Source organism: Bufo gargarizans, chromosome 2, assembly GCF_014858855.1.
Source record: "Bufo gargarizans isolate SCDJY-AF-19 chromosome 2, ASM1485885v1, whole genome shotgun sequence".
Taxonomy (NCBI): Eukaryota; Metazoa; Chordata; class Amphibia; order Anura; family Bufonidae; genus Bufo; species Bufo gargarizans.
The window spans coordinates 289,838,363-289,864,859 of record NC_058081.1 but is presented as its reverse complement, the minus strand read 5'-3'; the positions used below and the strand labels follow the sequence as shown (position 1 = coordinate 289,864,859).

The 26,497-nt window shown below is 44.7% G+C and overlaps 1 protein-coding gene across 2 annotated transcripts in view; it reads right to left on the bottom strand.

Annotated features, from left to right (window-relative positions):
- ARID2 (AT-rich interaction domain 2) overlaps window positions 1-26,497 on the bottom strand; it is a 101,929-nt gene that overhangs the window by 74,758 nt on the left and 674 nt on the right. For both annotated transcript variants that reach the window (XM_044280378.1, XM_044280379.1), the window contains exons 1-4: window positions 26,375-26,497; window positions 24,895-24,988; window positions 21,667-21,764; window positions 3,464-3,597 (exon numbers count right to left, since the gene is read on the bottom strand). The exon at window positions 26,375-26,497 is cut by the window's right edge and continues 674 nt beyond it. In XM_044280378.1, coding sequence (XP_044136313.1) covers window positions 3,464-3,597; window positions 21,667-21,764; window positions 24,895-24,988; window positions 26,375-26,466 — 418 coding nt within the window. In that variant the 5' untranslated portion in view covers window positions 26,467-26,497. The remainder of the gene's footprint in view (window positions 1-3,463; window positions 3,598-21,666; window positions 21,765-24,894; window positions 24,989-26,374) is intronic.

Sequence of the window (26,497 nt, the reverse complement as noted above, 5' to 3'; positions counted from 1 at the left end):
GGGCTTTTCCGGGATTTTAATATTGATGACCCTTCCTCAGGATAGGTCATCAATCAATCAAATTGGCAGGGGTCCAACACCTCCACCGATCAGCTGGTTGAAGAGAAGCCTTCCCTTCATTGTTTATCCTAAGGTCATCATAGTAACATAGTACATAAGGCCGAAAAAAGATTTGTCCATCCAGTTCGGCCTGTTATCCTGCAAGTTGATCCAGAGGAAGGCAAAAAATAAATAAAAAAAACTGAGGTAGAAGCCAATCACATCCAGGCCCCTCTTGAATTCCTTTATTGTACTCACCATCACCACCTCCTCAGGCAGAGCGTTCCATAGTCTCACTGCTCTTACCGTAAAGAATCCTCTTCTATGTTTGTGTACAAACCTTCTTTCCTCCAGACGCAGAGGATGTCCCCTCGTCACAGTGATAAATAGATGATGGGATAGATCTCTGTACTGACCCCTGATATATTTATACATATTAATTAAATCGCCCCCCAGTCTTTTTTTCTAAAGTGAATAACCCTAATTTTGATAATCTTTCAGGGTCCTGTAGTTGCCCCATTCCAGTTATTACTTTAGTTGCCCTCCTCTGGACCCTCTCCAGCTCTGCTATGTCTGCCTTGTTTACAGGAGCCCAGAACTGTACACAGTACTCCATGTGTGGTCTGACTAGCGATTTGTAAAGTGGTAGGACTATGTTCTCATCACGGGAATCTATGCCCCTTCTAAGGTTAGTTTCACACTAGCGGCAGGACGGATCCGACAGGCTGTTCACCATGTCGGATCCATCCTGCGGCTATTTCGCCGTGCCCGCGGACCGCCGCTCCGTCCCCATTGACTACAATGGGGACGGGGGCGGAGCTCCGGCGCAGCACGGCGCTGCACGGAGAAAGGCCGCCGGACTAAAATTACTGCATGTCAGGCTTTTTAGTCCGGCGGCTTTCTCCGTGCAGCGCCGTGCTGCGCCGGAGCTCCGCCCCCGTCCCCATTGTAGTCAATGGGGACGGAGCGGCGGTCCGCGGGCACGGCGAAATAGCCGCAGGACGGATCCGACATGGTGAACAGCCTGTCGGATCCGTCCTGCCGCAAGTGTGAAAGTAGCCTAATGCAACCCATTATCTTATTGGCCTTGGCAGCAGCTGCCCGACACTGGTTTTTGCAGCTTAGTTTGCTGTTTATTAAAATTCCTAGATCCTTTTCCATGTCAGTGTTACCGAGTGTTTTACCATTTAGTATGTACGGGTGACTTGCATTATTCCTTCCCATGTGCATAACTTTACATTTGTCAGTGTTAAACCTTACCTGCCACTTCTCTGCCCAAGCCTCCAATCTATCCAGATCCCTCTGTAGTAGTATACTGTTCTCATCAGTGTAAATTACTTTACACAGTTTAGTGTCATCTGCGAAAATTGATACTTTACTATGCAAGCCTTCTACAAGATCATTAATAAATATATTGGAGAATAGGGCCCAATACTGACCCCTGAGGTACTCCACTAGTGACAGTGACCCAATCTGAGTGTGTACTATTAATAACCACCCTCTGTTTTCTATTACTGAGCCAGTTACTTACCCACATACAGACGTTTTCTCCCAGTCCGAGCACTCATTTTATATACTAACCTTTCATGCGGTAGTGTCAAATGCTTTGGATAAGTCCAGATATACAACATCCATTGATTCGCTGCTGTCAAGTCTAGAACTTACCTCCTCAAAGTAACTGATTAAATGACCGATCCCTCACGAAGCCATGCTGATATGGCGTTATTTGCTTATTTCCGTTGAGATGCTCTAAGATAGAATCTCTCAGAAAACCTTCAAACAGTTTACCCACAACAGATGGTAAACTTACCGGCCTATAGTTTCCAGGCTCTGTTTTTGGACCCTTTTTGAATATTTGCACCATATTTGCCATGCGCCAATCCTGTGGGACATTCCCTCTCAGTATATAGTCTGCAAATATCAGAAATAAGGGTCTGGCTATGACATTACTTAATTCCTTTAGGATACGGGGGTGTATGCCACCCGGTCCTGGCGATTTGTCTATTTTAATCTTTTTAAGTCGCTGATGTACTTCTTCCTGGGTCAGACAGGGCAATTTTAATGGGGAATTTATTTTTACATTCTGCATGTCATCATTTATTTTCCTCAGTGAATACATTGGAGAGAAAAAATATTTAACAGCTTTGCTTTCTCCTCGTCGCTCTCTGCGACTCCCCCCTCATTACTCTTTAAAGGGCCGACACCTTCAGATTTATACTTTTTAACATTTATATAATTGAAGAACATTTTAGGGCTAGTTTTACTCTCTTTGGCAATTAATCTCTCGGTCTCTAGTTTTGCCGCTTTTATTAGTTTTTTACATGTTCTATTTTTTTTCTTATAGTTTTTCAGTGCTACCCTCCTGTTTCAGTGAATTATATGCTTTCTTTTTGTCATCAATATTAAAATCTCGGAAAACCCCTTTAAAACTGGCTGACGCATAGAATGGGTATTCCAGTCAGCCAAGAATGGCCAAGATGGGAACATCTGTTATAGTATATAATAATAATAATATTTCATGTAATAATATTTCATGTAAAATGGTTGCGACTGAAGCAGCTATCCATATAGTTAATAAATGTCTGACATGTAAAAGATAATGGTTTGTTCCATTACATTTTTACTACTAGTGAATACATGCTCAGCATTTAAAGGGTGTTTGTCAACAGATTTGTACCTATGAATCTGGCTGACCTGTTGCATGCGCACTTGGCAGGTGAAGGCATCTGTGTTAGTCCCATGTTCATATGTGCCCGCATTGCTGAGAAAAATTATGTTTTATTATATGCAAATAAGCCTGTAGGAGCAAATGGGGCGATGCAGTTACACCTAGAGGCTCCGCTCTCTGCAACTGCTGCACCCTCTCCACTTTGATTTACTTTAGGAGAAATCAGGGCCAACTGTGATGTCATTTTCACTGCCTGGTCCTTTCAAAGTGGAGAGGGCGCAGCAGTTGCAGAGAGCGGAGCCTCTAGATGACCCATTGCTCCTAGAGGCTCATTTGCAAATAATAAAACATACTTTTTATCAGCAATGCGGACACATATGAACATAGGACCAACACAGATGCCTTCAGCTGCCAAGTGCACATGTAACAGGTCAGCCAGTGTCATAGGTACAAATCTGCTGTCAGATGCCCTTTAATAATGATTGCAATGTAGTATCATCTCTGTTGCAGACACATGGCACACCACCAGTAATTCAGCAGTAGAATCCCAGCATGCCCAGAATAAGCATACACATGGATGTGAGAAGCCATTCATTTTTTTTGCCCTCATCCCACTGTCAGGAGGATCCATGAACAAGTACCTTATTAGAATCCTTTTATCTCCCAGTACCCCTCTATGATTTCTGGAATAATGGAGTATATCCACTCATTAGTATTCTCATTTCATATACAAAATGGTCTGAGAAATCTGCGTACCTGGAACAACGTGCTGCTGGTAGTTGTACGTGCATGGTATTGCACCAATAGGGAGCTGAGGTTTGAGATTGCCCGGCTGGACTTCATCATCATCTTCACCAAAATGATGTACTTTCTCATATTTTTCCAAGTAGCTGCAAACAAAATATGACATAGCACTCATTAAAAAGTCAAAATATGCATACACTTGGATATCAGCACTTAAAATCCCAAACTACACAGAAACAATGTAAAGACTCTCTCTGGTAACGTGGTGTATGTGGTAAGACAATCTGAGGGAATTCCTTCAAATCAGGTACAATCACCTTTCATACACTGAAAGGGACATCTTTAGGCCATTCACACTTTTGCTAAACCATCCAATACCAATAGCAAGTAGGCCATGTATTTGAGTCTCCAGCATGCCCTCAAATCTGCATGGTTTTTTTTTTCCATAGAATGTGAACTGAGTTTTGTAAACCTTCATTCATTTGCTTTGCAAAAGAAAACTCAAAAGTAAACACTCCCTTTACATATTTGTGCAGTTACAGACAATACCGCACTGAAATATAAAACTAGGCAGCAAAGAAAAAAGATTCTGGATAATGCAGCCTGATCATTTATTTTTTATTTTTTTAATATAATGGAACTCCATGGTAAACAGATGAAATTGTCTAGCATCAGTCTGAGGCATCCATTTAACGTATACGTTAAACGGATGGGAAAAACCATCATGTGAACCCAGCCTTTCCCGACCTACAAAAAAAAAAAAAAAAAAAAAAGGGGGGGGGAGTATCTAGGTACTTTTAAATTGTATTCACTGTAAGTCCTTTTTTAAATCAGTGTAAAAGTATAAAGAAAAAAAAAAAGTAACTGTCTTTATTTGTGTAATGTATAGAGGCAGCGATACTGACCATTTTTGTAATATACTTTACTGAAATCGTACACTTCTATTAGAAAAATAGCTCTAAATAAGGCTACTTTCAAATTTGCGGCAGAGGATTTCGGCAGGCACTTTTTTGCAGTCTGAGCATGTGCAGACCGCAATGCCGGATCAGTTTTGCCGGAACACTTAGAGCAGGATCTGGCATTTGGCATTAATGCATGTCAATGGGCAAGTCTTCCGGAATTTTGGCCGGAGATAAAACTGTAGCATGCTGCGGTATTGTCTGCGTCCTGAAAAGTCAAAAAGACTTAACTGAAGACCTCCTCCTTTCAGAATACATTAGGATAAAACTGATCCGTCCTAGGGGCTCAATACCGGAAAAGTACTGAACTCAATGCAGGAAAAGAAAAACGCAAGTGTGAAAGTACCCTAAGGGCTGTTTCACACGAGCGGATGCCGTGCGTGACATCCAAGACCCGATGCGGACAGCAGACACGGAGCAATAACATGATTGATGATGCTCCGTGCCTCTCTGTGATCTCTTTACTACGAAATCACAGCGAGAAAGTTGTCACTGTGATTTTGTAGTAAAGAGATCACAGAGAGGCACGGAGCATTATCAATCATGTTAATGCTCCGTGCTTCTTCTGTCCGCATCGGGTCTTGGCTGTCATTCACGGAGCGGATGTCACGCACGGCATCCGCTCGTGTGAAACAGCCCTAACAGTGTTGAGCAAGTCTCCACAGTTGTGTAAACAGAAGACAGAGGAGCGTTGCTAATAGAAATGTATGATTTCAGTAATTAAAGTATATTATAAAAATGGTCAGTACCACTGCGCCTACACCGTACAAAAAAAATAAACAGTTACACTTTAAATAAAAAAACCCTCTGTAAAATCATGAAACCATAAAGCATTAATTATTGAGGCTATTGTAACAACATGTTGAATAAAGTTTAATATTATATACCACTTGGCATATGATGTTGTAATACAAATGTGGATTTCTTGACCCCCCCCTCTCAAAAATACTTAAATATAAATATATTTTTTATTTTACAATATCTTTTTAAAAAGCTTTGGATTTCTTTGGGGCAATTTGTTTTATTATTGTATTTTACTCATTTGGGGCCCAAAAATATTTTTTTCAGCAGTTTTTGTGATACATGCTGTTAAAATCAGCCCTCAGAACTGTCCCTCCTGAGTTCCGTCAGCTGAGAGCTCAGGTGTGACGCCTTATCTTTGATCTTCTGAACTCAAAGACAAAAGGAAGCGCATGTAAAGAAATTGTACAATGTCATGATTTTTTTTTTTTAAAGAATAATGCAAGATCTGTATATAGTTATTGTACGTGTTCTTGGGAGCAAAAAATAAACTTTTTGTGATTTGGTAATTTTACAAAACATTTTAAGACTATGTACACCTTCTGAGGCAATTTTTTATGATTGCATTTTACAGATTTTTGGCTGAAAGTCATCTTTTTTAATTGGCCTTTGTAAAAAAAAATATTGAGCCAATCTGTCACAAATGGTTAACTGTTTTTCTAGCTGTGTGACGGGGAGATGCAGAAGCAGTGGCGCCATGCTGGCATCAGAAGGGACGCGGGTGCCGGGGAGCAAGGTAAGTACAATCTGTGTGAGGGGCCAAGGCATATGGGGGTGGGGGGTTTGGTATAACCACTTTAATACAAGGCACTTACTAATGTATTGTGATTGTCCATATTGCCTCCTTTGCTGAATGGGGACTACTGAATGGGGTTAATAACTACAGTGAAGGGCCTAGTCGTCTGGGCAACCCCACAGATCATCCGTAACAGTGCCATCCACAGATCCCCCCCCATAAGTGCCATCCACAGATCCCCCCCCCCCCCATAAGTGCCATCCACAGATCCCCCCCCCCCATAAGTGCCATCCACAGATCCCCCCCCCCCCATAAGTGCCATCCACAGATCCCCCCCCCCCCCATAAGTGCCATCCACAGATCCCCCCCCCCCATAAGTGCCATCCACAGATCCCCTCCCCGCCCAGCGCCGCCTCCTAGCTAATTTATTCACTTCACTTGCCTCTGTGTAATCTCGCACAGGCGCACTGGCAGAGGCATCGTCGAACGAGGTGCGCTGGAAGACGGTGCATGCGCACTTCGCTCGACGATGCCTCTGCCAGTACGCCTGTGCGAGATTACACAGAGGCAAGTGAAATTAATAAATTAGCTAGGAGGCGGCGCCGCGGGCTCCTGCATTCGGGGCACTGGTCAAAACATCCGGGGCTCTAGCCCCGAATGTTTTGACCTAATGATGCCCCTGCCGTGAAGCACAAGTATATTTTTATGTAATGATTTCATACACCACTGCCAGTTTAAAGGGAACCTGTCACCTGGATTTGCTAGCTCACGCATCGCGAGATTACGGCACTCTAGCTTTGTGACGTCTGGGAGCAAGGAGGAGATTCAGAGGATGTGGGGCGGCGCTGGGCTCCTTCACAGTGGGCGTAGCTGGGCTCAGAGTCAGAACGCTGGACTCATCTCTCAAGCATGGAGGAGACAGGACTCATCCAAGGTTCATTTAAATATTATAAAAAAAATAATAATTTGACACAATAAAAGCACACAGAGCTATGGGGACTGGATATTGCGGATGTGATAGTGGCGATCTAGCAGCCCATGTCCTCAGCACTATACCCAAAATCCAGGTGAAAGGTTTCCTTTAAAGCACAGACAGAAAAAAAAGTATCAACAGCGTCACCATCTACAATTGCATAGTTTCAGTACCTAAGTATACAATACGGGTAATGCTTTCTACAATGAAGGCAGCCCAGCTTTCAAACACTGCAGGATGTAAGGCCAGGCAAATCAAATGTACTGATAAATCCCCTTTTCAATAAATTTTCATTCTGATTTTATCTAACAAAGGTCCATAGACCAGCCACAACTGTATGCCTTAGGCCTCTTGCAAAAAACTGATCCACAAAAAATATGGATGACATCCGTGTGCATGCCGTATTTTGCGGAACGGAACAGCTGGCCCCTAATAGAACAGTGCTATCCTTGTCCGTAATGTGGACAATAATAGGACATGTTCTATCCTTTTGCGGAACGGAAATGGAATACACAAGGAGTACCTTCCGTTTTTTTTTTTTGGGCGGACCCTTCGAAATGAATGGTACTGTATACGGTCCTCAAACTGAAACCGCAAAAACGGAACCGAAATGGAAATAAAATATATTTGTGTGGAAGAGGCTTCAAGTCTGACTGGTATACAAAGTTAGTCCAATGCATTATAATAATGAGGGGGGGAGGGATGCTTCTCATTACACACCAGAATTAATAAATGTTAATCAGTAAGGCCCATGTACCTCAAAACATTATTTAAAAAAAGTTGTACATTGACAGAAAGATGAATGAATTAGAGCTCTCGAAAGGTTATCCCCCTCCTACTCAACTAATATATACAATTCACCCTGCAAATAAGGTGTTCTAACAATTGAAAATAAAGTCTGAATGTCACTACTTAAAGAAAATGTCTGTAGCCTTAATGCCAAACTAATACTTTAGGATTTAAAGAGGACCTTTCACCACTCCTGATAATGCCTGCTTTAATAGCTCCATGCATTCCCCATATAATAACAATTCCGGAGCCTCTATTCTTATGTCTGTATGTTGTGCCATTCCTTTATTATTTCTACTAGAAGTTATGAATGAATTGCTAGCAGTTTGCAGTAAGGGTACAGAGGGAGGTAACCAGTTTGGGGGGAGGGGGTGTACCTGCAGACTCACTCTATCCAATCAGTGCTGCCATTTTTGAGACTGTGCAGGGACACGCCCCCAACTTTTTACCTTCCCTTTGTACCCTTACTGCAGACTGCTAGCAATTCATTCATAACTTCTAGTAGAAATAAAGGAATAGCACAACAGAGCCATAAGAACAGATGTTCCAGAATTGTTATTACATGGGGAATGCATGAAGCTATTAAATCAGGCATGTCAGGAGATGTGACAGGTCCTCTTTAAAACAACTGAAACTTTCAGTGGGGTATAACCGCTGGGAACTCTCAGATCCAGAGAAAGGAGGTCCTGTTCTAATGGACTGACAGGTCCTGAAGAAAGAACAGGAGATCGGCAGCTACGGGATCAATTGGAGAAGGCGAGTTCATTATTTTAATTTTTTAAACCCTTCTACTAAGCATTCTGTATTGAAGAATGCTATTATTTTCCCTTATAACCATGTTATAAGGGAAAATAACAGTGAATAGACTTTCATCCTAACTTAATAAATCCTTAATTAAAGCTATATTTTAAAGGGTCCATTCCCCAGGCTAATATAGACTTTCATCCTAGCAACAATGCGTGAAAATCACTGCTCATGTGCACAGCCCCATAGAAGCGAATGGGTCCAGATTCAGTGCGGGTGCAATGCGTTCACCTCACTCTCCATTCAGAATGCATGGGGATATGCCTGATCAGTTATTTTCCAGTATAGAGCCCCTGTGACGGAACTCTATGCCAGAAATGAAAAACGCTAGTGTGAAAGTACCCTAAAATATTACGTTTAAATCCCCCCTTTTCCAATTTTACATATAAATAAATAAACATATTACATAGCACTGTCTCCGCAAAGTCCAAACTATTAAATTATAAAAAAATATCTCCTATGCGGTGAGCGCCGTAACAGAAATAAATAAAAACCATGCGATTTGTTATTTTTTAGTCACCTTGTCACCCCAAAAAATAGGATAGGACTGTTCTATTATGGGCCGAACGTTTAATAAAAAAATGAAACGCACGAAATGCACGCAGCTTTTTCTGGTGTGTTTTTTTTTTTTTTGGCGTGGTATTGAGTATCGCAATACTTTTTTATGGTGACAAAAGCTAATCAAAATTTTAGTATCTAAACAATCCTACGCCGATCTGATCAGCGTAGCGTTGCCACAATACCAAAATTTTGATTCGGTTTCGATTTGGCGACTAAAAATTTAATTTGGCTCCTAAATTTTTCAGTTCAGGAGCCTATGGCTACTAGGTATTTTTTTTTAGTCTGGAGCACTGCTTTAGCAGCGCCGCAGCCTTCTCACTGTTTACCGCTGGCCCAGTGACGTCACGACTAGTATCAACTGGCCTGGGCGTGGCTAAGCTCCATTCAAGTGAACAGAGCTTAGCCCCGCCCAGGCCATTAATACTAGTCGTGACGTCACTGGGCCTGTGGTAAACAGTGAGAAGGCCACGGCACTGCTGGAGCGCTGCTGCCTTTTCAAACAGATGATCGCGCCGGTCAGATGCTGATCTATCCAGAGGATAGATCATCAGTGTAAACAAACTACAGAACCCCTTTAAATCAGAGAAGAAAAAACAATACGAAACAACGGATCTGTGAAAAAACGGACCGCAAAACAACAATGGTCGTGTGCATGAGCCGTTAGGTAAATGCATTATTTTCCATGTTTCATCAGACATACACACAGACATTGCTCAATGGTCAGCAGGTTTAACAGAATTGGCCTGCAACTTCTGCGGATATCAGACGTTGCATGTGATCCAACGTAACATTCACACTGAATCTGATGCCGCTGGGTTCATGCCGATGCTACCAATTTCCACTGTCCTTCACTATGGAACAAGGAAAATAACTGAAGTGTCAGCACATAACACAGAAGGGCGCCAAATGGACCCATTTCTGGTTGGGCATCCACGCTTTTTCCAGAAGACTTATGTCTGGCATTTTTTATGGAATCTGTGACGGAGGCCTCTAATGGAGCTCTGACACAAAATGTGTAGCCTCCGCTGAATAACCTCAAAACAGCAATCATGGTGAAGCTCTCATCTTTCCAATGAAAGTATGCACAGCACTTAATTGTAGTCATGAAGGTAGAGTTGCTAGGCTGAATGGACACGGTGCCTAAACCCTAAGCATGGCCTCTTGTGAGGAAGATTCCAGTGGAGAGAAGGCAGGACAATGACCACTAGGTGTATCAAGGGAATTCTTTATTGAGATGCTAAAGCTTCAGTCAGACAACACATTTTGGGGCTCTGGTGGTCCTTTCTCAAGTCTTATTAGATGCACAGTGGCAGCCATGGTCCATTCCAAGGGACCACACACACCTGGTTACATGCAGGAAAGAGACCTTACTTAGGGGCCAACCTTAAAATCCACAAGGCATGGATACGTCATCTTGAACCAACCTCATCAGCATTGGCCACTGTGCAAATAACACCTCACTTTACTGCACATGTGCGTACTGCTGCCATTAGTGGTGGATTAGGGACATAAAAAGGTAGTGTACGGTATCCTAAGGGCTAAAGGAAACCTAAGTTTGTGTCGTTTTTTGTGGTTTCATTTTTCTTCCCCATCTTCTTTGAGCCATAACTTTTTCATTTTTCCATTAATATAGCTGTATAGGGGGTTATTTTTTGCAGGAAAAGTTGTACTTTCTAATTTAATATGGCATACAATGTAGTGGAAAGCGGGGGGAAAAAAAACTCCAAATGTTCCGAATTCACCAGGGGGTGTTTTGAGCATCTTGATCCCACAGCGGTTTTGCAAAAATTAATGCACAGCAGATGGTGCAAAGTGAAAACTGAAATTTTTCCACATATGTCCAATATGACATGCCCAGTGTGAAAAGTCAGCCCTCTTATTCCTATAAACACCCTACATGTGGCCCAAATCTTTTGCCTGGCCTTACAACAGGACTCAGGAGTACTGTAGAAGCTATGGGGGGGAAATAAGGGGGCTGAGTTGCACCTAGGGCAAATGACTGATGGTTACAATATCACTGGCCTAGGGTAAGCAGCAAGAAGGCTGCAGAGCCCACAGAAGCTCAGGGGCCTTCCCATACAGCTGATTGGTGGGGGTCCCGAGTATCAGACCCCCCCACTGATCAGATGCTGATGACCGGAGAAAGCCACAGCCGCAGAGAAAAACTAATGACACGGCAGCCATTCAGATGAACGGCTGTTTATGTAATCCAAGGACTGCTTAAAGGGGTTGTCCGGGTTCAGAGCTGAACCCGGACATACCCTTATTTTCACCCCGGCAGCCCCCCTGAGCCTAGCATCGGAGCATCTCATGCTCCGATGCGCTCCAGTGCCCTGCGCTAAATCGCGCAGGGCACGGGCTCTTTTGTTTTCAATAACACACTGCCGGGCGGTAACTTCCGCCCAGCGGTGTGTTCGGTGACGTCACCGACTGAGGGGCGGGCTTTAGCTCTGCCCTAGCCGTTTTACTGGCTAGGGCAGAGCCAAATCCCGCCCATCAGTGCCGGTGACGTCACCGGGGTTCCCGTCAGCCCGATGGAGAGCCCCGGTACGTCACCGGAACTCTGAAAAATGCCTTTGCCCTGTGCAATTTAGCGCAGGGCAAAGGAGAGCATCGGAGCATGAACTGCTCCGATGCTCATATCAGGGGGGCTGCCTGGGTGAAAATGGAGGGATGTCCAGGTTCAGCTCTGAACCTGGACAACCCCTTTAAGTTTCCAGAACTGGAGACACTATCAGTGACAAATTCTGTAACCGAGCATACAGACACGCAATGAAAAAATAACGCACCCAGATAGACATGTTGGATTGCATGCAGTTATGTCTCAGGCAGATAGGGATACAATTACTGATAAGGTCCAATTAGATACTGGGGGAGATTTATCAAAACTGATCCAAAGAGAAACTGGCTTACTTGCCCCAAAGCATACCATCTGATGCCAGCTTCTCAGATCTTTCGGGGAAAAAAAGGATTAATCCGATTGGTTGCTAGTCAGTTTTCTTTTGCACCAGTTTTAATAAGTATCCTCTAACCGCCCAGTCTTGCCACAAAAGGGTATAGAAGAGCTTCCTCTGAAGACATTTTGACCAGTTGATAGACTTTGATGGGGGGCCCCCATCACTGGACTGAGAAGCAATAACATTTCTACGAATTGCCCATCATGTAGGCTGTCTGACCTAGCAGTGGCTACATGAGGTGTTCTGATAGACCTGACAGACCACAATGCCCACAAGTACAAGCAGCTTTCAGTTTCGTTGTCTATCCAGGTGACATCTTCATTACATCCATTTCTGTCTGGACCATTTCCAGGCACTTAAAAAGGACCTTTCATGGGCCCAGACATTATGAAATAACTGGCAGGTTATGTAGGGAATATCACTTACTAGTTTGTCTGGGTGCTGCTCTGGTATGCTAATGAATAGCATCGGTACAGGGAGGAGGAGACTGCCCCGTTTCTCACTGGGCGTCTCCTTCTGCCTGGCTGTAACGCAATCCAATCACAGCAGAGCGTCACAGCCTGGAAGGGGGGGGAGAAAAAAAAAAAAACTCACCTCCTCCCAGATAGTAAGTTTTTTTTTTTTTCCTAAGGTTGGGTTCACATCACGTTTTATGCCTCCATTTGACATACATGTTAGAAAAAATGCAGCACACCAAAGTAGTATTTTTATTTTTTTATGGTGAATGGATGCCAATGTATGGCAGCAGTCTGAGGCATCCGTTTAACGTATACTTTTTTTGTATATGTTAAATGGATGGGAAAAACATGATGTGAACCATCTTACCTGAGCTGTTCTTAACAGCATTTAGAAAGCATTAAGATAATTGCTTTCCGGCAGCCCCATGGGCCATAGACTATGGGAGAGTTTTCTAGGCATCCTATGTGACCTGTGCAGAGGTCATTGTACAGGGAAATAATAGAAAAGATTTGACAATCGCCTATTTTGAATGGTGGATCCTGTCTTATCTATACACATACTTACAGACAGGATTAGAATGGCAGATAAGCAGATAACTGCAGTGAAGAGATCTGTAGAAACCAATGTTAATGTACCCCAAAATGGTGCCACTGAAGAATACAACTTGACCTCACCTTGGCTTTTAAAATTCAAGGATAATGGTATGCATTTACATACCAGGCAGGAAACCAGAACAGGCGGCACAGCAGCGGAACGGAGCAGTGTATAGGGAAAATAGTAAGCGCTGTAACATGCCATCAGTATGGCCTACACAACCCGTTAGCGATAGGATAATGTCTGGACCGGGGAAAGGATGCGGATGCCACTTCTGGGATCACGCACTGTACATTTAGGGGGTTACAACTTGTATATGTTAGTTTGAATCTCTCCCTAGCGCTTTAGCGAGGAGCGCTGTTAAAGTGGTTCTCCAGTATTTCCATTATTTAGATATTGATTCCCTATTCTCAGCATAGCTCATCGATATCAGATCGGTGGAGGTCCAACATCCTGCACCCCACTAATCAGCAACGGAAACAATACAGTGGATGGAAGGCTCAGACCAATGTGTACGTTCCATCAACATTGTACTGCAGCTCAGCTTCCATTCACTTAAAGGGGTTGTCCAGGTTCAGAGCTGAACCTGGACAGCCCTCCATTTTCACCCAGGCAGCCCCCCTGACATGAACATCGGAGCAGTTCATGCATCGATGCTCTCCTTGGCCCTGCGCTAAATTGCACAGGGCAAAGGCATTTTTCAGAGTTCCGGGGCTCTCCATGGGGCTGACAGGAACCCCGGTGACGTCACCGGCACTGATGGGCGGGATTTGGCTCTGCCCTAGCCAGTAAAACGGCTAGGGCAGAGCTAAAGCCCGCCCCTCAGAGCCGGTGACGTCACCGAACACACTGCCGGGCGGAAGTTACCGCCCGGCAGTGTGTTATTGAAAACAAAAGAGCCCGTGCCCTGCGTGATCTAGCGCAGGGCACTGGCGCGCATCGGAGCATGAGATGCTCCGTTGCTAGGCTCAGGGGGGCTGCCGGGGTGAAAATAAGGGTATGTCCGGGTTCAGCTCTGAACCCGGACAACCCCTTTAGAAAGGGTAGCCGAACTGCAGTACCAGGTACAGCCACAGGCTTAATACACTGTATAGTTTCCGATGCCAGTGGTTGCCACAAACAGCTGCTCAGCAGGGGCATGGGTTATTGGACCCTCACCAATCTGATATTGATGATGCATTACTGAGCTATTAATATCTAATTAGGGAAAGCCCCCTAAAGGGGCTCATGGAACCTTGTTCTGACACTGAAAATATCCTAATCATTTATAACTTGGACAGCCAGCCTCTCAAGAGTACCCTTAGGTCAGGCACCCTATTCGTGCCAACAGGTTTCCTTTAGAATGCTAGTTTTAGTCAAAATTTGTTGGACATCTGACCATCATACCTCTATCGGCTTGTTGGATATCCCATCCGTAAATCATGGACATTAAAATACAGCTGGGCCCCTTTTGCAGCTATAGGAGCTGCCCATCTTCTAGATTTGAGGCTGTCTGTGGGAATTCATGCCCATTCAGCCAGAAGTCATTTGGACAGTCAAGCAGTGATGCTGGCTCACAACCAGATTTCCAATTCCTCGGATAGGCAGAGTTCAGAATTTTGTGCACATGCCTGTATTATACCTGCCACTTTTTCATTAGTGATCATCTGACAGTGTGATACTGCTGCCGATTGCCCGATGAACGAGAAAATGCTCGTTCATCGGGCAATCCAAATCTTTTGACAGGTTCAGAAAATTGTACGTGGCAGATGGGGTGTGGAATCACAATCTGCTGCCGGAAAACAATGATTCAGTATAGGGAATAACAATCACTCCTCCCTGTACAGAGGAGGAGATCACTGCATGCAATAGCAGTGGTCTCCATCGCTAACTAGCAGACTATAGCTGGGAAGGAACGCTTCCCTCCCAACAATCGCCTGTTAAATCGAAACGGAAACCGGTGGGGGGGGGGGGTTCTGCTTCAGGATGTCGCTTTTTTTGTTTTTTTAGCGGACCAAAAATTTCCCAAATGTATAACTTTTTTGTCAGTCTTTTTGCTGGCATCTGGGAATGAGGCCTCAAAAAGAGATGAGGCAGATGTGAACATAGATCTCTCTGGTCAGCTGGCTTTAGGCTTACACTGACTACTGCTGCTGGACCATGGACATCCATTTCTTGAAGCTTCTGATGCACATTTCCAATGCAGATGGCAGCTTCCAGAGACCGTTTGGAATTGGTACCACATACTACAGCACTTGGTGGTCCATTCTGTGAGTTTGTGGGGTCTACTACTAAGGGTCCATTCACACATCCGCAAATGGGTCCGCATCCGTTCCATTCATTCTCTATGGGGACAGAATGGATGCGGACAGCACATAGTGCACTATCCGCAACCGCGTTTCAGGAGCGCAGCTCCCGAACAAAATAGAACATGTCCTATTCTTGTCTGCAATTGCAGACAAGAATAGGCATTTCTATGGGGGTGTCGGCCGGGTGTATTTCGGATCCGCAATACACTACGGACGTGTGAATGGACCCTAAGGCTCCGTTCACATGTCCGCATTTGTTCCGCAATATCGGGAACGGGTGCGGACCCATTCATTCTCAATGGGGCAGGAATGGATGCAGACAGCACACTATTTGCTCTCTGCAGCCGCATTTCCAGAGCACAGCCCCGAACTTCTGGGCCGCGGCTCCACCCAAAAAAATAGAACATGTCCTAATATTCTGTGCAGTAACATATGCGAGTGTGCCTGTCATACCCAGCTATACTCAAGTCCTAATCTTGCCCGCAATTGCAGACAAGAATAGGCAGTTTCAATAGGGGGTGCCGGCCGGGTGTATTGCGGATCTGCAATACACTATGTACATGTGAAAGGACGCTAACTGTTGTTACTTTTAGCTGCTTTCTCATCACTATAACTACTTACAATCAACACTGGCAGATTGAGCAGATCAGAAGTTTTATTAAGTAAATTGTGATATCCTACAAGGGTCAGTGCTCCCTCAAGATACAATGGCCTCAGGATACAATATTTTCAACATAAAATTGTCTTTTCTGACCGATTGCAAGTTGAAACTAGACTCAACATACAATGTCTCAGACTCATCCAACCAATCAAGGTCACTTCTCTGGTAAAATAGCTGGATTAGTTACTAGTCAGCTATTCCTGACTGTTATATGTAAGGACTTGTTTTATCTGTCTTGGTTATCTGCCCATTTTTCTTAAATCTTCATTTTCTCTTATCTTGGATGACATTTTGGGCTTTGGAACCAATTACTCAAGTTACAATGGTTTCAACATACAATATTAATTGGTTCCAGGATGACCATTGTAACTTGAGGGACCACTGTATAATACTACCACCATTTGTCGGCTGAACACATTATATTAATATAAAAATCAGCTGTCAGCAGTACATTTCCGCATGTAACCAGGTTATGTGCTGCTGACAATATGCAATACTGTGACAGCATAAATAGCATTATTTCACAATGTGTAGTGTGCATATCAGTATGCCCAGCAATCAGTCAGGCCCCCTTCACACGGGCGTCGCGGGTGAGGGGCAGATGCGTTTAGAGTGCATTGCAGGAAACCCACGCGAGTGCGCATGCAATTGCAGTCAGTTTTGTCTGCGATTGCGTTCCGATGTTCAGTTTTTACCGCGCGAGTGCAATGCGTTTTGCACGCACGTGAGAAAAAACTGAATGTGGTATCCAGAACCGAACCCGGACTTCTTCGCTGAAGTTCGGGTTTGGTGCTCTGTAGATTTTATTATTTTCCATTATAACATGGTTATAAGGGAAAATAATAGCATTCCTAATACAGAATGCATAGTAAAATGTCAATTGAGGGTTAAAACATAACTTGCCTCATCCACTTGATCGCACAGCCGGCATAGTCTTCTTTCAGGACCTGCAAAGGGACATTTGATGACGTAATAGCGCTCACCACGTGGTGACGTCAGTGCAGGTCCTATCTTCATTCAGCAGGACCTGCGCTGACATCACCACGTGATGAGCGCATCTACGTCAAAGGTCCTTTTGCAGGTCCTGAAAGAAGACGATGCCGGCTGCACGATCAAGTGGATGAGGGGAGTTCATTTTTTATTTATTTTTAAACCCCTCAATCTACAGTTTACTAAGCATCCTGTATAAAGAATGCTATTTTCCCTTATAACAGTTATCAGACTTTAATGGGGTTGCTCATCCCTACCATCTCCTAGCAACCATGTGTAAAAATTGCTTGAGATTTTCACGCAGCCCCACTCATTTCTATGAGGCCTGCGTTGCGTGAAAAACGCATAACATAGAGCATGCTACGATTCTCACGCAACGCACAAGTGATACGTGAAAATCACAGCTCATCTGCACAGCCCTATTGAAGTAAATGGGTCCAGATTCAGTGCGGGTGCAATGCGTTCACCGGAAAACTCGCCTGTGTGAAAGAGCCCTTAAGGTACTTTCACACTAGCGTTGTGAGGATCTGGAAATCTGTATGCAAACGGATATCATTTTCAGACAGATCCGGAAGGCTAAATACCGTAAGAGGGACTGAACTGAAGACATCCTGATGCATACTGAACCGATTTCTCTCCATTCAGAATACATGGGGATAAAACTGATCAGTTATTCTCCGGTATTGAGCCCCTAGGACAAAACTCAATAAATACTGAAAAAGAATAACGCTAGTGTGAAAGTACCCTAACTTAGAAACTACATGTGGTACTTGGGCCCCCAGATTTGACCATGCAGCTGATATTTGGCACCTGGGTCAGAACAGAATGACTTCACTCACAGATCTCAAAGGAGATAAAGTTGGTTCTCAAACTCAAAAGGTTGGGCACCTCTGATCGACATCACCTTCATCAACTTGAGACTGAGGATTAAAATATTTTTTCTAGGATTCCAGGATTTTTGGTCAGTGGGGGTGCGACACCTGGGACCCCTGTTGATCAGCTGTTTTAGAAGGCACTGGCTCTCCTGTGAGAGCTGCAGCCTTCTAGCAGCTCACCAAGCCCAGCGTCATACATTGTATAGTGTATCGCGCTCAGCTCCATTCACTTCTATGGGGCTGAGCTGCTCCTAGGCCACATGACTGATGAATATATTGTCACTGGCCTAGGAAACACTGAGAAGGCTGCGGTGCTCAGAGGAGCACCAGGGTTTCTCAAACAGATGATTGGTGGGGGTCCGGAGTGTCAGACCCACACCGATAAGATACTGATGACCTATTTAGAAGATAGGCCATTAGTATAAAAAAACTCAATAAATCCCTTTAAGGAGTAAGACAGGGATGCTTAACCTGCGGCTCCCCAGCTGTTGTAAAACTACAACTCCCACCATGCCCTGCTGTAGGCTGTCAGGGCATGCTGGGAGTTGTAGTTTTGAAACAGCTGGAGGGCCGCAGGTTGGGCATCCCTGGAGTAAGACAATATCCCACTAATATTACAATATCATCTCCTTTAAATATTTTTCTAAAATTCTGCAACTTTTGCACATGTATATGTGAAAATTATGTAAAACAAAACCCAGCAAGCCTAGGCTCATTGCCTTTGAGAAATGGTATTACAGGTAGTGGGTATGAGACAACACTACTCTGTGCCCGTCACTTTGGGCAAGTACAAAAACGACACAAAGTGTTCTGCTGTCCGCGCCTGTGCAACTTGTAGCTCAAAACAAAGGTAATACACACTAAAACCACTTGTGGTTTTGCCCCATGGTTCCCAAACACAGGGCACTTTAACTATATGGCACACCAAGGCCTACTGAACATTTTCATTCTTTATTCTAAAATATCTATATTAGGTCAATCAATATTTTAGATATATCTTTGAACCTCACTTGCCGTTTTTGGCACAGTTTTATGAGCCAAATCCTGGAGCGGATCTGCAACAAACTAGACAAGCACTAGTTTGTTGGGGGACCCGATCATTTGTGCGACACAACATGTTTTTTTTGGCAGTACATCTCTCCATGTAAACCATGATGCGTATGGGGATGAATTATCACAGTAAGAGCTCGCGCAAATAAACATTTTATTAGCTGGATCCGATCTGCATTTTTGCAGGTCGGATGCGGACCTATTCACTTCAGTGGGGAAACAAAAGATGCAGACAGCACGGCCCTGCAGGTCCTATTCTTGTCCGTTTTATGGACAAGGATAGGACAGTTCTATAGAGGACAGGACGTCCGGTTCCTTAAAAGGCAGAGCACACACGGCGGGTATCCGTGTTTTGCGTATTTCCTATGCATGTAGGAAACTGTGTGGTCGGTGCCTTAGAAGCCCATTGTTAATATCAGCACTGACATGTGGGTATGGCTGTGGTCCTGGGAGGGCACCGTTATAACAAATGACAAGATAAAAATCATTTTGGGGAGAAAAATTCTTTGCACATGAAATCTTCTGTAAATACTGGTAAACTGCAGACCTAGGGAAGCTTACCTATTTGTAACAGGAGCCAAAATACCAGGTAGTATTCTCACCTTCACAGGAGCCGAGCTAATCTAGAAACCGCACACTTCTTGTATTTGTGACTATAAGCTACAGGAGCTGATTCTTACTGCAACAGACAAGACCCAGCGAGCTAAGCAGACACTTCTGAGCAGCTTTACCACCACATGAAGTTTTCTAGCAGTCTACATCTACGCTGACTCACGTGTGGAGTCAATCTAGGACAGCCAATAGAGACACAGTGAAAGCTTCTCCAGCCAGTAACGTGCGCGAGGACGGCCTCAGAACGTACACACTGACCATCTGATCTTCAGCAACACGGAAGTTACAAGCAAAGGGAGCAGTCGCTGCATTTACACACGATCACATCACAAACCATTGGGAAAACCGCCTGTAGCACAGCAAAGTAAATATGTTCAGCACACCAAAACTATGGTGCCCATGAAGGATTTGCAAGACTACAGGTACCAGCGAGAGAACCAGATACGGACAACCCCCCCCCCCCCAACAAACGTGCAGCAAAATCTGCACGAGTTACCCGTGAAGTCGTGGATTCCCAGATTTCACCCTAAGTATTGCAGAGACTGAAATCTATAATGAAGCTCAATTAGAGGGTGGACATGCTGCAGATATCACGGGTACTGTATTACGCTGTGAATTTACCGCTTGAAAATCCGCAAAGTGTGCGCGCGAGGCGTTAAAATGTCACCACACTCAAATGCCAAATGGTACTTAAGACATATTTACTGAAAGAAATGCCAATGTCACATCAACATGACCACGTAGGAGGCAGGACTGATAAAGGGCTGTGCAGCAGAAAACACTCGGCACTGTTAACAAGCTATTTTTGATATTACTCGTGTTGGATTTTTTTAAAATAAATATGGAATACGCTTCATATCCGAGTACCATAAAGCACTCATCTTGCGTGCCGCTGTACAACCGCAGTTCAGCTCAGTTCAAGTGCAGTTTAGAAAATGAAGGCTGAACCATATCGGCGAGCTGGCTTCAGTAAATGAAGCCTGGAAATTCTGACAAACTAGGGATTTAGTGAACAGAAAAATCACAAAAGCTGTGTATATTTAATACATGTGCCACACAAATACCATGCTTGGTGACCCTCCAAAGGCAGCATTATATTAGGGCTCATTCACACAACTGTTTTTAGTCTGCATCCGATCCTCATTTTTGCAGGGTGGAACTGGACCAATTCACTTCAACGGGGCCGCAAAAGATGGGAAACACACACCGGGTGCTGTCCGCATCCGTATGTCTGTTCTGTGATCCCCCACCAAAAAAAAAAAAAAAAAAAAACACATGTCCTATTCTTATCCACTTAGCAGACAAGGAAAGGACTGTTCTATAAACAGCTGGCGCCTGTGTTTTGCGGATCCACAGAACGTGCTACAGTCGCGAGCATGAGCCCTATGTATAATGTGTGCAGCTGCATTTTGATCACTCATTAGCTACCATTTCCAAGGTATATATAAGATGCTTTTTAGATCTACACCCTCTGCTCTCATGCAGAAAGCTCAAATAATGCAAAAGCTACAGGATGCTGGCTGACAACACAATCGTCTACGGTGCAATACGGACTACACTACCAGTGGCAACTCCACATAAGTAAGTGGACAGAGCACAAAGCGTATCCTCAATTCCAGAAGCTAAAAAGGTGATGGATATTACAGTCTCTGCCTCCTTTTCAGCTGTATGAGAGCAAGCCTAATGGGTGTGCAAGGATTTCTGCCCATTTTACAAGCATCAATGGGTGCTAAACCCAACAGACGTGCATATCGCAGCTGACAAGACAGTCCAACCCACAGCTGGTCTTATATTATATCGATGTGCGATTCCAACTTCATACAGAGGCAAACAAGCACTTTTCTCATTTGCCCACGCGGGAAAAAAAAAAAAAAGATTTGAGGCAAGCACAAACTCAAGGTGGTGGTGGGGGGTTCCCCTTTTTCTTATTTGGCTTTCAGCTACAGGAGTGACCATGCACACCGGGCCGTCCTCTGTACAGATGTAGCAGTCATAACTAGATGTGATAACTGGCCTCTGCTACATCTGTATGTACACAGAGGGAATCCATCTACAGTCCTATCCAGCAGCAGTCAGCCATCATGTAGTAGAGAAAAGACAACTCACCGCAAGTAATACTGTTTCAGAGCAAAGGCAGCATTGGCGCAGCCCCGTGGAAAGCTGAAGTCTTCTACAATCTCCCCCCACTGGTTCTTCTCGGAGACCTGCGGTGGAGAGAAGGAGCACAGTCTGAACACTGCAGTGAGGCACGGGAGCAGGCAGCCCCTCCACAACACAGGGAGGCCGGGCTGTGAGGCCTGGGCACTCTGGCCCCTCCCCCACCCAAGGGGGCGATTAGCGAGCTGGAGAGCATTGCCCGCTAATTTTGACTTACACGGAAAGTAGCGATTGAGAGGAAGCCCCGCACATGGAGCCGCGGCCAGGAGACACCCCCGCACTCACGCCAGGCCTGCTAGGCCCACAAGTCTCACAGCTCACCTGGAAAATCTCCGTAAACACAAGGCCCACAGGGACGCCGTTCCTGCCATCTGCGGGCACCAAGGAGGCACCGAGACACAGGGACCAATCTAACCTCCTGGATGAGAAACAATGCCCCGGGAAGGTGGGGGCGCCACACCCGAGACTGTGCACACAGCAACCCTCCATACACTGCGGCCACATGTTACCACATGTACCCACTCTGTGGATAGAGGGGAATACAGTATAGATCGGGGGCCCTATATAATATATACAGCAGGTCTCTCCTATGTACTGACTGTGTGGATAGAGGTGTATACAGTATGGAGCAGGGGCCATATATAATATATACAGCAGGTTTTCTATGTACTGACTGTGGATAGAGGTGTATACAGTATGGATCGGGGCCATATATAATATATACAGCAAGTCTCTCCTATGTACCCACTGTGTGGATAGAGGTGTATACAGTATGGATCGGAGGCCATATATACAGCAGGTCTCCTATGTACTGTGTGGATAGAGGTGTATACAGTATGGATCGGAGGCCATATATAATATATACAGCAAGTCTCTCCTATGTACTGACTGTGTGGATAGAGGTGTATACAGTATGGATCGGGGGCCATATATAATATATACAGCAGGTCTCTCCTATGTACTGACTGTGTGGATAGAGCTGTATACAGTATGGAGCGGGGGCCATATATAATATATACAGCAGGTTTTCTATGTACTGACTGTGGATAGAGGTGTATACAGTATGGATCGGAGGCCATATATACAGCAGGTCTCCTATGTACTGTGTGGATAGAGGTGTATACAGTATGGATCGGAGGCCATATATAATATATACAGCAAGTCTCTCCTATGTACTGACTGTGTGGATAGAGGTGTATACAGTATGGATCGGGGCCATATATAATATATACAGCAGGTCTCTCCTATGTACTGACTGTGTGGATAGAGCTGTATACAGTATGGAGCGGGGGCCATATATAATATATACAGCAGGTTTTCTATGTACTGACTGTGGATAGAGGTGTATACAGTATGGATCGGGGCCATATATAATATATACAGCAAGTCTCTCCTATGTACCCACTGTGTGGATAGAGGTGTATACAGTATGGATCGGAGGCCATATATACAGCAGGTCTCCTATGTACTGTGTGGATAGAGGTGTATACAGTATGGATCGGAGGCCATATATAATATATACAGCAAGTCTCTCCTATGTACTGACTGTGTGGATAGAGGTGTATACAGTATGGATCAGGGGCCATATATAATATATACAGCAGGTCTCCTATGTACTGACTGTGTGGATAGAGGTGTATACAGTATGGATCGGGGGCCATATATAATATATACAGCAGGTCTCTCCTATGTACCCACTGTGTGGATAGAGGAGTATACAGTATGGATCGGGGCATATACAATATATACAGCAGGTCTCCTATGTACTGACGGTGGATAGGTGTATACAGTATGGATCGGGCCCATATATACAGCAGGTCTCCTATGTACCGACTGTGTGGATTGAGGTGTATACTGTATGGATTGGGGGCCATACATAAAATATATACAGCAGGTCTCTCCTATGTACTGACTGTGGATAGAGGTGTATACAGTATGGATTGGGGCAATATATAAAATATATACAGCAGGTCTCTCCTATGTACTGACTGTGTGGATAGGTGTATACTGTATGGATTGGAGGCAATATAGAAAATATATACAGCAGGTCTCCTATGTACTGTGTGGATAGAGGTTTATACTGTATGGATTGGGGGCCATATATAAAATATATACAGCAGGTCTCTCCTATGTACTGACTGTGTGGATAGAGGTGTATACAGAATGGATTGGGGCCATATATAAAATAAAATATATACAGCTGGTCTCTTCAATGTACTGACTGTGTGTGGACAGATAGTAGGAAGGATATAGAAAAAAAAGCAGAGGGGATCTAATAACTATGTATAAATATTTTTCCGGTCAGTACAGAGATCTCTGCCATGATCTATTTATCCCCAGGTCATCCTCTACAGCTAGAGGAAAGAAGGTTTCTACATCACCATTGAGGAGGATTCTTTACTGTAAGAGCAGTGAAACTATGGAACTCTCTGCCTGAGGAGGCCGATATGGTTACTAGATTTCTGGAGATTAGGTTTTGATCCAGAAATGTATTCTGCTTTCCAGATTTGGGATGAGGGAACTTTTTACTAAGGTGAGGAACATCTGGTTTTACTTCATGAAGGAGGTTGTTTTCCTCTGTAGGATAACAGACGTAACTAGATGGGCAGATGTCTTTTTTCAGCCTTACATACTACCTTACTGTGTAGATGGTGTGTGTTGGGTATATAAAGGGATTGGTCTGATGTGATATATACTATAGCAGTGATGGAGAACCTTTTGGAGACCAAGTGCCCAAACTGCAACCCAAACCCCACTTATTTATCGCAAAGTGCCAACACAGCAATTTACCCTGAATACTACAGTTCAATATAATATATATTTTATGTACTTTATCATTTATCTATGATAGCCTGCCTACATTCTGTGTGCTGTTCATAGGGCGCCTGCACTGATTCATGGCAGGAAAACTGTTAGGCATACTGGCATGCCTTAGACTTTTTTCAGGGTGTGGGTGCCCACAGAGAGGGCTCTGAGTGCCGCCTCTGTCACCCGTGCCATAGGTTTGCCACCACTATACTATAGGAAGCTGTTTCTCCCTCCCATCTGCTCACTGTGTGTGTAGGTAGGCAGCAAGACCTGCGTTGTGTATACAGGGACTGATCTGGTGCCATATATAATATATGGAGGTAGGTTCATAGGTCAGTGGAAGTTACAACACATGGAAAATTTCCTTACCTTTGCAAAACCTCCCAAAGTAATGACCCTGGTGTAGAGGGAGTGCAGGTCGAGCTCTCTGCCCCCAACTGCAGGGATCTTCCGGAAGCGGGACCTGCAGAGACATGGACAAGAGCTCTATGTGAAGGCCAGTCATCTTTTAGTGAGGAGGATTAGCTTTACAGGGCTTCTTTTTACTCCTTTGTGCTTTCCCCCAAAAAATATGGTGCATGATCCTATGGCCCCAATTAGTGCAGCGACCCCCCTTAGCTGTGGCAGAGGTAAACCGTGGCTGCCGGACTCCATGTCACTGAGTAGTCATGTATTGTCGGTAAATATGATAAAGTCCCACATAACACCTTGAATATACAATATCCCAAAATGTACAGGGGCTGCTCCTCTCAGCATATAATATGTCAGAAAGTAATATGCTCCCAGATTCTACAATAATGTCCACGCCTGACGTGCATAGGTGTATATGGACCCCCCCCACCTGTGTACTATCCATGCGATGTCAGGTTTTGAGGGTACCGCCACATTATTGCAAAAATGTCTGCAGCTTAAAATCAGTTCCATTCAAGTGAATGGACTTGTTTTGGTGGGAAGCACATGGATTACTACAAGCCCCATTCAGGGGAACGGAGCTTCTGCCACGTTTGAAGCCGCCCTTAAACCTCCGGCCACATACATAGACCTCCACAGGGGTATATTCACACACCAAAGTCTCAGCTAGGATATTACCTTTATGTATTTAGTCATTCTCCTGTCTGGTTCGCCCTCATTTATCCAACCATGAGGCATTACTATACCAAAGAGTACACATTACACTGCGAGGACGTGATGCTATTCTCAACCATATAAACAATGGTCTTCTGAGGCCTAATTCACACTTTAGTGATCGGACCAGCGACGGGGCCAAAACCAGGTACAGGCCAAGAGCTCTGAACAGGTGCAGATCTTTCCCTTCTACCTGATCTCTATGTGGCCTCCACTCCTGGTTTTGGCTTCCAGTCACTGACCAAAACATTGAAGTGTGGCCTAGGCCTGGCTGACTTCTGGGTCAGTATAATCGTAAAGTAAGGGGCACGGACTTCTGGAGTCGGGTCAGCACTGTATCAGGCGCCCGTAGCCTTAATCATGTGGCACCACATCTCCCAGCAGCTACCGCTCAGCTCCTGAAGTCTCTGGATGCTCCCAAAACAGGGTAATAGTCTGCAGATGTTTCAGACTATGCAACCTGTCATGGACTGGAAGAATGAGCATGGTAATCTAGCATCAGTGATCACCCCAAGTTCTTCCAGGATGTAAAAGTAAAGGAAGAGGCTGATCAGGGGCATGCTGGGAGCTGTAGTCCCCCCTAGACGTAAGGCAGGACCCCCCTCCCTGCCCCCACACATCAGGTAAGTTGTCAGGATTTCCCTCCATGGACTGAGCCCGGTGAGCTCCATCTCCCCTCCCCCCGGGGTTACACTCAGTCCCGCTGCATGTGCAGCACTCTCACCCTCTGCTCTCATGGAACTGCCGCAGCTCGTCCAGGAAAGCCTGCCCCTTCCTCCGTTGATCGGGCTCCGATTTTACCGTCGGATTAGACATCTTACGACCTGGCTCCAGGAGACGGGGCAAC